Source organism: Fibroporia radiculosa (assembly GCF_000313525.1).
Source record: "Fibroporia radiculosa TFFH 294 genomic supercontigs, scaffold19687, whole genome shotgun sequence".
In the NCBI taxonomy this organism is placed as follows: domain Eukaryota; kingdom Fungi; phylum Basidiomycota; class Agaricomycetes; order Polyporales; family Fibroporiaceae; genus Fibroporia; species Fibroporia radiculosa.
Genome location: NW_012133498.1, coordinates 7,368 through 19,997, shown reverse-complemented (window position 1 = coordinate 19,997; position 12,630 = coordinate 7,368). Strand labels below are relative to the sequence as shown.

Here is a 12,630-nt window from a genome sequence, read left to right as displayed (position 1 = left end):
GGCGGGGTGGCTGGCGCCGCGCCGACTCTGACATGGGAACGAGAGCGAGACGGCGGCGGACGGTATTTGTGTCTCTCAGAACGCCTCTCTTTCCGTCCTCCTCTCCGTCCCAACCGCTATCCTCTTATCCCCCTGTCGGCATCGGCGTACCCCTTCACCTCCATCACCACCAATATTCCCCCCGCTTGGGAACCGTCCATCCATTGCTCGTTTCTCTGCCAGCCGGCCTTCTCAACGCCATGATTCACCCTTGCACAACGCGGCCGTCCCGTGGTATACCGCGCTCTTCATCCCGGGGCCATGTGGCATACGCATCTCGACCCAATAACCTTTTGCATGCAAATCCTTCCTCACGGAACCCCGTCCCTGTCCCATTTCCCTGGCGCACATAGACCGAGTTTTGTGGTTCAATGTATCTTTAATGTCCGCTATCGCGGTTGTACGTTTGACCGGCCGCACGTCAGCTCAGTTTCGGAACGGCCAGCTCAATCTCATTCTGCGGCATTATTTACGTACTGATTTTCCCCAGCCTGACTCCATAAACATTTCCTCAGCCACACCAAGCAGTCGCATCCGATTAAAGCGCATGCCCGGACGGCTCATCAAATTCACACATGGCATTGTGTATTTCGTCTCCCTCCCTCTGGAGCATTCATATCGCTTGACGGTGCTATCTGTTTGTCAATCTGCTCCAGCTGAAACCGTGGTTGATCCATCCCAGCCTTTATGAAAACTTCTGATTGTCACTCGACGTCTCAAGGTGGCCTGATTTTAGCCTTCTAGATTCTTTTCAACCCGATGCCCTAACAGCATGGAATATACGTCTCAACGAATTCGACAGAATAGAGCAAATGATGCGAGATCGTACGCGTGGCTTAATCTCACCTTGCATCTCACGCTCCTCTCCAGACACTGTCTGTCCTAGGATCCATGAAATTCGAGAACGGCCTTTGTCGGTTATCACAACCCTGGGTCTATTGCTCAAGTCACTCAGGGACAGAGCAAGGCGATCTCGTTGCATCTCGAAGTCGAAATCGAATGTCCCAACTGCTCCACAAGTACTCTTGCACATTCTTGGCGGGATTTTCTCAGCGTAGCATCACGAAGGACAACGGAAACAGTGCGCCCCCAATCGATGGTCTCACACGACCTTCTATATCTTCGGCAGCATGGCATGGTGAAATCTCGCGGTCTCCTCGAGCAGGTCTATCGTGCCCTTTCCTTACGTTGCGGCTTTCCAGAAGTAGAGAAAAGTGCCCATATTGATCCATGTGTATGCACTCTCACGCTTTCGAACAGTGGTAGTCACACCTGCCGTAAACTGATAGCGGTAAGCATTCTTCGTCTTATCACGGCTGTGGTATAAGTAATGCGGGGTCTGCACGTTGTATTGGCATTCTCATATTGAGAACATGCCAGGTGAGATTCTTTGGCTGCTGCCTTCCGCAAGTCGAATCAGAGTCTTAATATCTCACGATATCTATCTCGCGCTGATAGATCATTCTCGAAACCGACCTTCATCAAATTATGCACTAAAGGATGCAAACTGGCGTCTTTGGTCCACGCATACTCCCAACGTAGGATAAGTGAACCTTTATAAGGCAATGTTACTCTGTGATTGTCTTGATGCACCATTCTGTGCTGATCGACAACTAAGTAGTGTCCGCCGCCTTGAGTCATACAAAACTTCTTATAGTTCCATAACCCGACTTTTTCGAACTTCAGATTGATAGTCACGCCTGCCTCCCTTAGACGATGATCGCATCCAAGTATGGTCCGCCTCGACTGTGTCGACCTGCTTATAGCCATGACGCCTGGAGCATGAATCAGACGGAAAAGGTTTTTTCCGCCTTCCAAACATAGCTCCCCAAAGCTACAAGGCCTGGACAAAGCTGTCTGCTGGCAGAAGTAATCGACCATGACCGACGGAGCGCCCGTGGACGAGCAGATACGCGAATACTTAGTGCTCATTTTTGGATATGCCGAAGATCTCAGACACTCGATCTGCTCGCTCCATGGCTGTAGGACCCGATTCCCTGGCGGTTTCCGTACGGCTCTGGTTATGATGGCCGCGCAGGATCGCAGTGATGCTTAGGTACCCGGCAAGGTCCTTTGTTCAACGTATGGCACATTGGCATCAAGCTCGGACGCCGAAAATGCGCAGGGTATTGTTCTCCGGCAAGTCGCATTGTCCTGAGGGAGTACGCGAACTGCTGCACGCCGAGCGTCGTCTTGCATGGCATCCTCGTCATGATGAGCAATGTGAGTAACTTGAGCCTCTGCTCAAGCACGACTAGTCGGCGCTCAACAACTGACGCTCGCAGTTCAGCGGTGAACTTTTGCGCCTGTCAGTGTCAAGCAAGCGTAGAGCTCGCCCCATTTCTGCATCTTTTCAGGGCTCCTTGATTCTTTTACGCGCTCACATCGCAACTTCATCTATTCGAGTCGCTGGTCTGGTGCCCCAGGTCTATGAGGAGTACATGCGCGGTTCGCAAGCCGCCGGAATGAAATACGAACATTCTGATTCTTCAAGCCGACGAAGTCCGCCCGAACGGCAGTATCCGGCGCATATAGACACAGCTGCAAGCTTGCAAGCAACTCGCAAAGATCCGTTTTTGAAGGGGCCAGGGCTCTCCCGCTCGTCGCTATATAGACCGTCAAGTGACACCGCACAGGTTCTAGTTGTTGTCGCTTAGACTTAGAGCTCGCATCGTTGTCGCCGTTTCTCCCTAGTCCTTCGAGATACATAGGGATGAGTGCTCCTCAACAAGACAAGTCTGCAGGGTTTCTGATTCTACAGATGCAAACTTACTGCATGGCCTCTAAAACCTGTCTTCCATTCTGGAATCTGTATCTGCTTTGCCAAGTTGCCGAACGTGAGCGTATATATGCGAGTTTCACATTTCTGGCGGAAGCAATTTAGAAGGCCCGAGGGATTTATTTGACTTGCACAAATCTGTGAACATTGGCCTCTCGTGTCGTATATATTGTCCGATATCACTGTGTCATTGCAGTCTATTTGGAGTTCAGGTTGCGCAAGATGCAGTTAAATTCTCGTGGAGAGAAGAGCAAGAAGATCATAAGTCATCCGACTTTCGTCTTATACGCCAATCGCTTATATAGCTGCGCGGACAGAGACGGAGATCGCGAACGTCGGTGACCGAACAAAGCATCACGAGTGTGGCATCAGACTCTTGCATAGTTCACGACTGGATGACTTTGGGCCGTAAGGCTCTGCAGCTCTACTTAAGTACGGGTGTCCGTCCATGCATTTGGCCGCCAGCTTAGCTAGCAAGTTGCCGAAGGATATTTGAACCCCACTTAATGAAGACTGCTGAACGGCGGACACTGCTCGTGTTGGTTGGGAATGTATTTTAAATGTAACTTAATGCTGCATATATTTCTTCGCGTGAAACGTTGGTGTACTGACTTCACGATTCGATCTTTGTGAAGTCAGTGCGACAGCTACGGGTGTTGTCTTCGTCTGAACAAACCGGGCACATACCGTCGAATCCAATGCTGTATGAAACTGTACATAAGGGAGAATGAGGATTTTGTTATGAAGGCAACATAGGAGAAACAAGAAGGACCACGAAACCAATCCATCATATGACTTTTGTATCATCATCCCCCCAAAACAACTGTGTACTATGTAATGATGATGAATCATGGATGTGAGCGGCTATGGGTAGGATAAGGCAAAAGCACAGCAAATCCCACGATACTATGTATCCAATTCCCATACTAAGGTGACAAAATGGATACTGAATTATGCCCATAGAGAGACCTCTGCGCTCGGTGATAGTATCTGTAGAGCAGCTGCAGATCTCTCTTACGAAAAGCCGTTCAGCAGGCGCTTGACGATCTTGGGATCTAAGTAAGTCTCTAAGAGCTGTTCAAGAATCCGCGATTGTTTTAGTCCAGGTTTCATCTCTGTCACCTTCCGAACATGCTCAAGTGAAGCATGTGTCAACTCCTTTTCGTTCGCGTGTATTTCAACGACTCAGTACTCAACACCGACCGGGAATGACAAGCCAGCCCCTTTGCCTCGGAATCTCCACATTCTGCCCCTACTTTAATAGTATCTAGCTGCATTCCAAATTGTGTTAATCTTTGCTCGTCATATCTTTCTTTCTGATTTCCCTTACCTTGATTGCTCTTGTCATTGGCTACAGGTTGTCTCCCCGTCGCACTCCTCTACCGCCAGGTCCAAAGCCGGAATTCTATTATGGAAATTTTCGTCATCTGCCTACTAAATATCCCTGGCGCACATACGAGAAATGGGGCCGCGAGCATGGTGTGTCTCAATTGTTTTCAGAATTATTCCAGGGCATTCAACGATTCTCGTAGGCCCTGTTGTCTATTTCCATGCGCTCAGCAAGAAATACATAGTCCTCAATACATCGAAAGCTGCTGCTGATCTCCTTGATGCAAGGGCCGATATATATTCCGATCGTCCCATGTATACTTTCGTACTAGAGCTTGTCGGACGCAAGAAGGCTGTCTCTAACTCCTCGTCCGTACATCCGCATTTCAAGAAGTATCGAAAAGTACTTGCCACTGGTCTAAACGCGCGAGCCACAAAGAGCTATGCCAACCTCCAGACGGATCAGCTCCATTTACTCCTCCTAAACTTAGTGAAGACTACGGAGCAGTTTATCTCGCATATACAGAGGTAAGCTCTGTTCATCATCCTCACACAGATATTTTAAATCCTATTTTTAGATATGGGGTCGCTGTCATTCTCAAGTTGACGTACGGGTGGACGCTCTCCGAAGGCGCCAATGACCCCATTCTCTCTGTCGTGGACGAAGTGTTGAATTTGCAGCGAGAGCTTACGCGTACCGGCAGATGGCTTGTTGATAACTATCCGATTCGCATGTCTCTTTCCCTCCTATTTTTACATACTGGGTCTCTGATCATGCACATAGTAAGATATGTTCCGGAATGGTTTCCCTTTGCAAGCTTCCAGCGTGCTGCTCGAAAATACAAGACTCAGTTTCTACAGATTGATGAATTCCCATGGAACTGGGTTTAGGAGCAAATTGTGAGTATGAACGCCAAATCGCCAGAAGTTCTGGACCTTGGATAATTTATTTACTTTGTTTTTGAATACTCTGTCTTGCTTAATGCTAGCTCATGCATTCGATCAGGCATCCGGTACCTATTCCGACTCTTTCGCCTCCTGCAGTCTCCTTGCCCTTGATTCTGTTCCGCGGGATGACGTAGCAGAACAGGAGGAAGTTGGGAAGTACACGAGTTGCCTTGGATGCCGGAGGTGAAGATACAGTGCGTTTACATTGCAACTCGCTCGCCTCTTATATCCTTTCTCTCACATACAATCTATGCAGACGGTCGCATCGCTTCAGGCTTTCATTCTTGCCATGACCTGTATCCTGAAATATAGACTTGTGCTCAATAGGAACTTGCAGCCACAATAGGTCATCGCTTGCCCACAATGGACGATAAAGAAGCTTTGCCGTATTTGAACGCAGTCGTGCGAGAAGTCCAGAGATGGGCGCCGATTGCTCCAACTGGTAAGTCGGGTTATAACTTGCCCTGTGTCCATAAATTTATTCACACGACACAGGCGTGTCCCATCGCGTGACGGAATATGATGTGTATGAGGGCTACTTCATCCCGAAGGGCACAACTGTTATTGCGAATTTTTGCTGAGCGTGTATTCCGTGCTTTTGATTCCTCTCTTACGATGAATACCGTAGGGCAATATCGCGCGACGAATCTGTGTATCCCAAGCCTGACGTCTTTGATCCTGAGCGCTATCTCGGAGAGTCCCCACAGCCAGATCCGCGGCGCTGGGTATTTGGTTATGGACGGCGTGTATGTTCTAGTGCGTGAAATTTCTTTGCTTTCAGGCTTACATTTGCCAATCAGGTTTCTGTGCGTGGCATCGCTGACGGTTCTCCTCTCCCCACAAGGCGCGCACTTTGCTGAGATGTCAATATTCCTCACGATAGCAAACATATTGACGGTATTTGACATCAGAAAGACACGAGATGCAGGAGGACGTGAAATCATCCCCGAGGTTGCATTCACCTCAGGACTTGTCAGGTATGTTGTGTTTAGGACAGGTGAATGATTGCCATGCTCAGCTACATGAATCCTCCTTCCCATCTCATATAGCCATGTCATGCCGTTCAAATGTGATGTTACGGTGCGATCCTCAGACTTGAATGCATCACTTGAATCTAGCTATGTGTTAGATATGGGATTAAGGACCACAATCTTGCTACTTGTAGTACCTCCGTACGAAGAGATTAGATATTCCCAATTGCCTTCATAATGTATTTTCCCTTTTGTTTGCTCTCTGTCACGCATTCCAGGACACACCACACGCGCTATGCATAATTATCTAGCAATAAGTCACATTGCACATCGCCGGTTTGACTACTGACGTCCCAGCAGTGAAAAACACATAGGAAGGTGGTTATACTGATACATGCTTCACATGACATCAACTAATTAACTACTTTACAAGCATCGTAGGGGAGCAGACATATCGACTACTCAGACATACGCGCATCTTCAACTATTTCACGGGAAACACTCTTGTCCCCTTGCTCTTGCGAACAGCTGGCGATATTTTCAGTCATAAGAACGTCATCTTCGACAGCACATTCATTCTCCTTGGCCCAGTGCCAGCTGTCTTCCCTCCATGTCCACACAGGCTTCATTCTCATCACGGCACTCAGCATGGCTCTCTCCTGACGGGCATGTCGCTCCAAAATACCTTTATGGACTATTGACAAGAAGCAACTCGTAGATTGGCCGCTCTCCAGGATCAATCACCCCATGAATGTTTTCCGAGTACCCATACGCAAATGCAGTATACTGTGGATGGACGCTGGGTTTTTATTTGTGTTTCTGACCTGCAAGTGTGTGAGTGAGTTTTACCGGGGTCAATGCACCCATCTCGGCTCCTTTGGGGGGGTGGTGAACCTCGTCGACTTCTAGATAGATCTGCTGCGTTTCGGGTTCCGAGCTCCACCACCAACACGATGACAGGGCGGGTATCATTCCCGGAGGGCAAAAATTGCATTGTGCTGATGTCGAAATAATATGCAGCAATCGACCCCTGCTGGAGACGTCGTTTAATGGACGCCATGAGGACGGTCATCAAGCTCTCTTGCAGGGGACCGCATCCATCAAAAACGGGCAACAGTGCATCCACAGAAGGTTCTCCATGCTTACATATGAGTGCCATCCCTCGCATATAGCAATGCAACATGGCTTCCATCGTGATTCCGCTATTATCGGCAAGCTTTACAAAGTGCATGAATCGGATCTGTGCATGTTCAAACGCCTTGAACAGTGGCTCGCCATGCTCAACATTGCAGGGGGCCATTTGAAGGATAATACAGAATAAGTGTTCGATAAAGTTTGTCACCAAACATCCATTACTGTAGTTCACGTGCCTGACCTCTGCTTGCTCCGACTCAACGGCACGGTCGTATGCCATGGTAAGGAGCGCTCGTGCGATTACTTCTCCACGCTCTCCGAGATCAATAAGCCCTCCTGCAAGTGCTTCGCTGAGGATTTTTGGAATTGAGATCAAGTGCTCCCGGCGGAAAATGGCCAATTGTCGAGCTGCCACCTCAGTCAGGACGGGCTCGGAAGGATAACCTGAATACACATACTTGTGACTTTGGGGTATCGAATATGCTATTCGCATGTGGCTTGCAACTAAATCGTCCGTAAGATCGTGCGTTGCTTCGCAGTGAGGTTCGTAGTCCAACATTAACTTGATGTCAACCATCGCGATGCAAACTGTAGGTGAGGGCTTGTCGTGGATTCGTTAGGTACACAGCGATTTTAATTGAGCAAAGCGTATCATATCATCCGCCATGCATGCCTTCTAAGCTTCGTCCTTTGCGCTTGCCAACATTATCCAGAAGCTGTGCACGGGAGTAGAATAAGTCAGAAAGAGGGCAAAGAACAATGATATCCTCTTACAGAGATCATCCAAACTGCGTCATAAATTCCACAGTACTCAGATCCTCCATCGTGACTTTGCAAACATCCAGCGGAAATCGATCGGAGCAATAGAAGGGAGCTTCGGTGATCGGCGCCTGGACTGATGCAAAGTTTTTTTGAAACCTAGAAGATCGAGCCATAGGCTTATTCGGGGCAAGGTGCTCTACATAGAATTCTGTGAACAGGAAAATGACGAAGACGGGATTAGGCAGGAAGTACAATAGAATAGAACAAAAGACGTCGTACAATGTCTTTTTCTGCAAAACAAAATCTTCAGTGACGAGAGGCACAGCACCTGAGGGAGCATCCTGATCTGTCAAGACGTGAGCCTCGTCGAAATGCAACATGATTTTGACATTGTCAGCGAATATCCCCTTTCGATCTTGAACATGGCGGTCAATCTCGGCCTCAAGTAAGGCCAGTTCTTTACAGGCCTCCGCCTCAACAATGTCCATATTTTTGTCTTCGATTCGCTCTTCGATCTTGAGAGTTTACTATGAGAGCCTGTGTCCAAGTTATAATGAAGTAACTCACCCGTTGGGCTTTCACTACGGTCCTATATAGCCCATTACGACGTGTCTCATTGACATCGGGAAAGATGCTGGATCGGTACTCCCGCCAACAACCCGCCAGATCCGTATGGTTTTGTTGTGACGGTATATACTCAAAGCTTTCCTCGTTTCGCGGAAGATGTGCTTGAGCCAGTTCACATAGTATACACGTAGGCGCTCTTGTGGACATGCTAATACTAGATGATTACGTATTTCAGGCTCGGGAGGGGGATAGGGGAGACCTGCAAGATCAAAGCTTTATCAACGAGCTTTTGTCTCTTCGAAACCAGAGGCTGCCTACCTGGAGAGTCTGCACTACTACATAGGTTAAACGGCAGCGTGAAGACCGCCCTTGCTTGTTGGTCTACCATCGGGACTTTCCCGTACCCAAACTTTGGACTAGCGGTACCAAATTCCCGTAAGGTTCACCCCTATTTATCTTGTTGATAGATGCTAATACGTGTGCGTGGAGCTCGCCATTGTAAGACAACGACCACGCAGCTTTTATAGCTGATGGATAAATGAGTCGCTATATCAGGGGCAGATGCAAATTCCCCCTGCCTTACCTTGCCATGACGACTCAGTTGTCAACGGAGTAATCGACCTTTATTGTTGTAACCGAAGCATTTCTTTGTGGTGTTTATCAGCTAATACAGCCAAGATGACAATACATGTACAACTTACTGAGCCCTCCTCTGGGTACCCTCTCACAAGGGAGTGCCCCAGAATGAGTTTGTTGATGAACTTGCTAAGGAAGCCTTCGGGGGGGAGCAACCGGAGTTTGTGTCTCAAGCCAGGGCCGTGGCAGACTGCCTGACCAGGGCGAGGCGAAGGTGAAATGGGCACATGCTTGGCGGTCACACAAATACAGGGGACAACGTATGTGGATATTTCGGAACCACAACCCCCTTCACCATATGGCGAAATTGTCGTATCCCATGAACACTCTTGGTAAGGATAACCAGGAGTTTGCGCGGGCTGTGAGGGTCTTGACCAATCACTTCCCTAGTGGCTCATACCGGGAGGAGTACCACATACCGGGTCCGATGCACTGTCCATGCTCCGGAGGTGCAGACACCAGGGAACGCATGCTATTTGAGTGCCCAATGTGGATACGACACAAGGCGGGCAGTCTGCATACATATATGGTGGATGATCTCAAGCATCTGCAAATACAACACCAGTGAGGTTGGACAGAGGATGATGTTCTCATCTTTCTTCAGCTCAACCCAATGGTTGCAACGTTTGAGTGGGCAGAGATCCTAGCTCAGGCCGCAGCGGACCGACAGAATGGCGACTTTTCGTCCGTAGCCAATGCGTTACTATATGCTCATACTCTCTGGCACAAAAATGCGTTCCGGAGATTCTGCTCTGACCGCCACCTTATCGAGGAAAAAGTTTTACCTGGTAACCCAGCATGGGACCAGTTCACTTCCGAGTATGAGGCTGATTATGTCGCCTCCCAAATTATGGAGTCATGGAAGGTTGAGCCGGACCGTTACCCACCACCCGCGTTCCTGGGGGACGTTGCATGTCAAGTGGACTATATTCTACCCCAAGGGGGGACCCGGGATATGAACAATGACGGATCTGGCTGAATACCAGCCGTGACAGGTTAGATAAGATTTGCATTTCTCAACACTCTACATGTATCTAAGGGTACGGAGTATAAACCACCTGAATATAAAGTAAAAAACTTACTGAGCCGGCACACAGTAGAACAATCCTGCGTCCGTATGGTATTGGCCAACAGTTCCCTTAGGTGTTCATTCTTGCATATGAACGCGGCATTTTTTGAAATCATTATATTTTGGATCGATGTTTACTCCGTGATCTGACGTATCGGATACAATCTGCAACAATACGTATGTAGCAAGCACAGCCGAATCGCTGATCATGTCCGCGTTGAAACCCAGGATTACTTTGAGAATTTGGGCATTCACTGAGGAGCGAATTGAATCAGAAAACCCATCACTGAGTAAAAACTCGAGTTCAGGCATCTCAGTGACAGGGGCAGCACAGTCAGTGGTGTGTATAATGCACTGCCCGTTCTAACAAACGAGCTGTTTTGCAGCGGAGCGAGGGCCCTGGAAAATCCCCTATGAGCCTCGATCCCTCGTAGAATGCATTCACCGTTTTCGAGCTTCGACTGGCATGCGAGTCCATGGTGCGGTGCCCGCCTGCAGCACGTTGTGCAGCACAGCCGGAGGGAAACCGGGATCAATTTGGTCGGAGGCAGGATCGGCTGTTGCCGCGGGCAACACAAGACGGGGGCAATCAGCTCAGCACAGGTTGTCCTTTCTTTCTCTCCTCTCACGACGGCCTCCTCGACCAGCGCGGCTCCGCCCCCTTCCTGTCTCTCCTTGTAGCTCTCAAGCACATTCGCTCGTTGCACCCCCATTCTCGAAAGACATAATGTTCGCTCGCTCGGTCGTTGCTGCGCTCGTCGCATTGCCCTACTTCGCTCACTGTAAGTTTTCGTGTATTCTCGTGGCATTCGCAATTTTCGTCCTGAGCTACCGCTCGACAGTCACCCTCGCGCAAACTTGCGCTCGCTCTTACACCGTCCAGGAGGGCGATGACTGTAACAGCATTTCTGCTGCTCATAACTCCTCAACGTGCGTCGTGTCTCCACCATTGGGTCCGTCTTTCTGAGTGATCATTTTTCGCCAGCTATCAGCTTGCCACGGTGAATTCTGGTACCGTCAACTCTGATTGCAGCAACCTTGTTCCCGGCGAGAGTCTCTGTCTAGGTTGGGTGGGCTCGGATTGCAGCAACACTTACGTCGTTGACCTTGGCGACGATTGTGATACCATTGCGTCGACGTTCAACATCAACACTACGCTGCTTTATGAGAACAACCCAAACATCGACTCTTCCTGTGACAACATTTACGTCGGCGAGGTTGGTTTCACAATGATATGAAATAGATGGCCGATCGCTGAACTTCACCGCAGGTTCTCTGCGTTGCGAATGACGTCGACGTTCCTGTTGCCGGGTCTGCATCATCTGCCCCTGTTTCGACCGTTCCGGCATCTACCCCTGTATCGTCCACTCCAGCGTCCACCCCTGCATCATCCATCCCGACCTCCACCCCTTCCACTGCGTCGTCCGCCCCTGCTCCCACGTCCACTGCCACTGATGGCTCTGAGGACGATGGTGATGACGATGACGATGACGATGGTGATGACAGTGACCTTCCGTTCTGTGATGAGCTCTAGGCTTCGCTGACTGGGAACAGAGTATCGGGTGGGAGGTCTTTTCAGGAGCCTGCCGGTTTTGTTCCTTGTCCTCCTGCAATTCCTGTTCCCTTTTGCAGTGCCTTTGATGCGTCCGTGCTCATGCGCTCTTCTTGATTTCTCTCATACTGCCTCTTGTCGTAGGATTCACTGGTTGATTCGCTGGTTATCTCTTATACCTAACCCGTATTTGTGTCTGCATGTGCGGATGGCCTAAACGTTGTCTTTGGTAGTTGTGTGGCTTCCTGGTGTCTGTCACGGTGAATATATACATGGGTTCAGTGGGCCTAGTGCTTGTTCTGCAATTGTGATGTGTATATGCTTGCGCGAAATAGTATCATTTTACAGCTAAACTATCCATTCTCGGGCTTGGCTGCGGCTCGTGGTGCATATGCAGGTTGCCTGCCGCGACGACGCGTCTGGCCGGACATGCACCTGACGCGTCGTTTGGACGTCCACGATTTTGTTGTCCTGTCCATATGCATTCTGTTCAATCGCCTCCATGAACCATGAAGACCATGCAGCCCAATGTTCTGAGACGTCCTATATGCAGCTCTTCTTCAAGGCTCGAGTACGGTCTCAGAAGAAAGCCAGCTCCTAGCACGCACACGCTGAGGCGCTGCTGGTCCGCTCAGCCTGCAGTTCGTGCGCATGTACAGGAGAACGTCAGCATTTCCTCGCCTCCGCGGTTTACTAGCACCAAGGCCCTAGGGGGTTCCGTCTCTCCGTCCCTTACTCGCATGTCTAACACCAGCTCTGCGGGGTGCCTCCTGACACACTACCACGACTCAGACCAGGTTTACACTGCTCATCTGTCTGGTCAGGACGTCCTGGCGCCGCTGAC

General features: G+C 49.5%; 5 protein-coding genes across 5 annotated transcripts; 4 read left to right on the top strand and 1 right to left on the bottom strand.

The window, feature by feature from the left end:
• Positions 1 to 3,668: 3,668 nt before the first annotated feature.
• On the top strand, positions 3,669 to 5,038 carry FIBRA_07912 (uncharacterized protein; the record flags this gene model as incomplete). Its single annotated transcript, XM_012329574.1, has 5 exons — positions 3,669 to 3,688; positions 3,782 to 3,877; positions 4,176 to 4,297; positions 4,351 to 4,675; positions 4,726 to 5,038. 5 exons carry the CDS (start codon positions 3,669 to 3,671, stop codon positions 5,036 to 5,038), a joined length of 876 nt encoding a protein of 291 aa, XP_012184964.1.
• Positions 5,039 to 5,458: 420 nt separating this feature from the next.
• On the top strand, positions 5,459 to 5,676 carry FIBRA_07911 (uncharacterized protein; the record flags this gene model as incomplete). The annotated part of the gene is made up of 2 exons (XM_012329573.1): positions 5,459 to 5,537; positions 5,591 to 5,676. The coding sequence occupies 2 exons, from the start codon at positions 5,459 to 5,461 to the stop codon at positions 5,674 to 5,676; spliced, it is 165 nt and encodes a 54-aa protein (XP_012184963.1).
• A 2,303-nt stretch (positions 5,677 to 7,979) lies between these two features.
• On the bottom strand, positions 7,980 to 8,736 carry FIBRA_07910 (uncharacterized protein; the record flags this gene model as incomplete). Its single annotated transcript, XM_012329572.1, has 2 exons — positions 7,980 to 8,477; positions 8,530 to 8,736. 2 exons carry the CDS (start codon positions 8,734 to 8,736, stop codon positions 7,980 to 7,982), a joined length of 705 nt encoding a protein of 234 aa, XP_012184962.1.
• A 1,042-nt stretch (positions 8,737 to 9,778) lies between these two features.
• On the top strand, positions 9,779 to 10,144 carry FIBRA_07909 (uncharacterized protein; the record flags this gene model as incomplete). Its single annotated transcript, XM_012329571.1, has 1 exon — positions 9,779 to 10,144. The coding sequence occupies one exon, from the start codon at positions 9,779 to 9,781 to the stop codon at positions 10,142 to 10,144; it is 366 nt and encodes a 121-aa protein (XP_012184961.1).
• Positions 10,145 to 10,961: 817 nt separating this feature from the next.
• FIBRA_07908 (uncharacterized protein) lies at positions 10,962 to 11,768 on the top strand (the record flags this gene model as incomplete). Its single annotated transcript, XM_012329570.1, has 4 exons — positions 10,962 to 11,016; positions 11,077 to 11,164; positions 11,220 to 11,451; positions 11,505 to 11,768. 4 exons carry the CDS (start codon positions 10,962 to 10,964, stop codon positions 11,766 to 11,768), a joined length of 639 nt encoding a protein of 212 aa, XP_012184960.1.
• Positions 11,769 to 12,630: the final 862 nt, after the last annotated feature.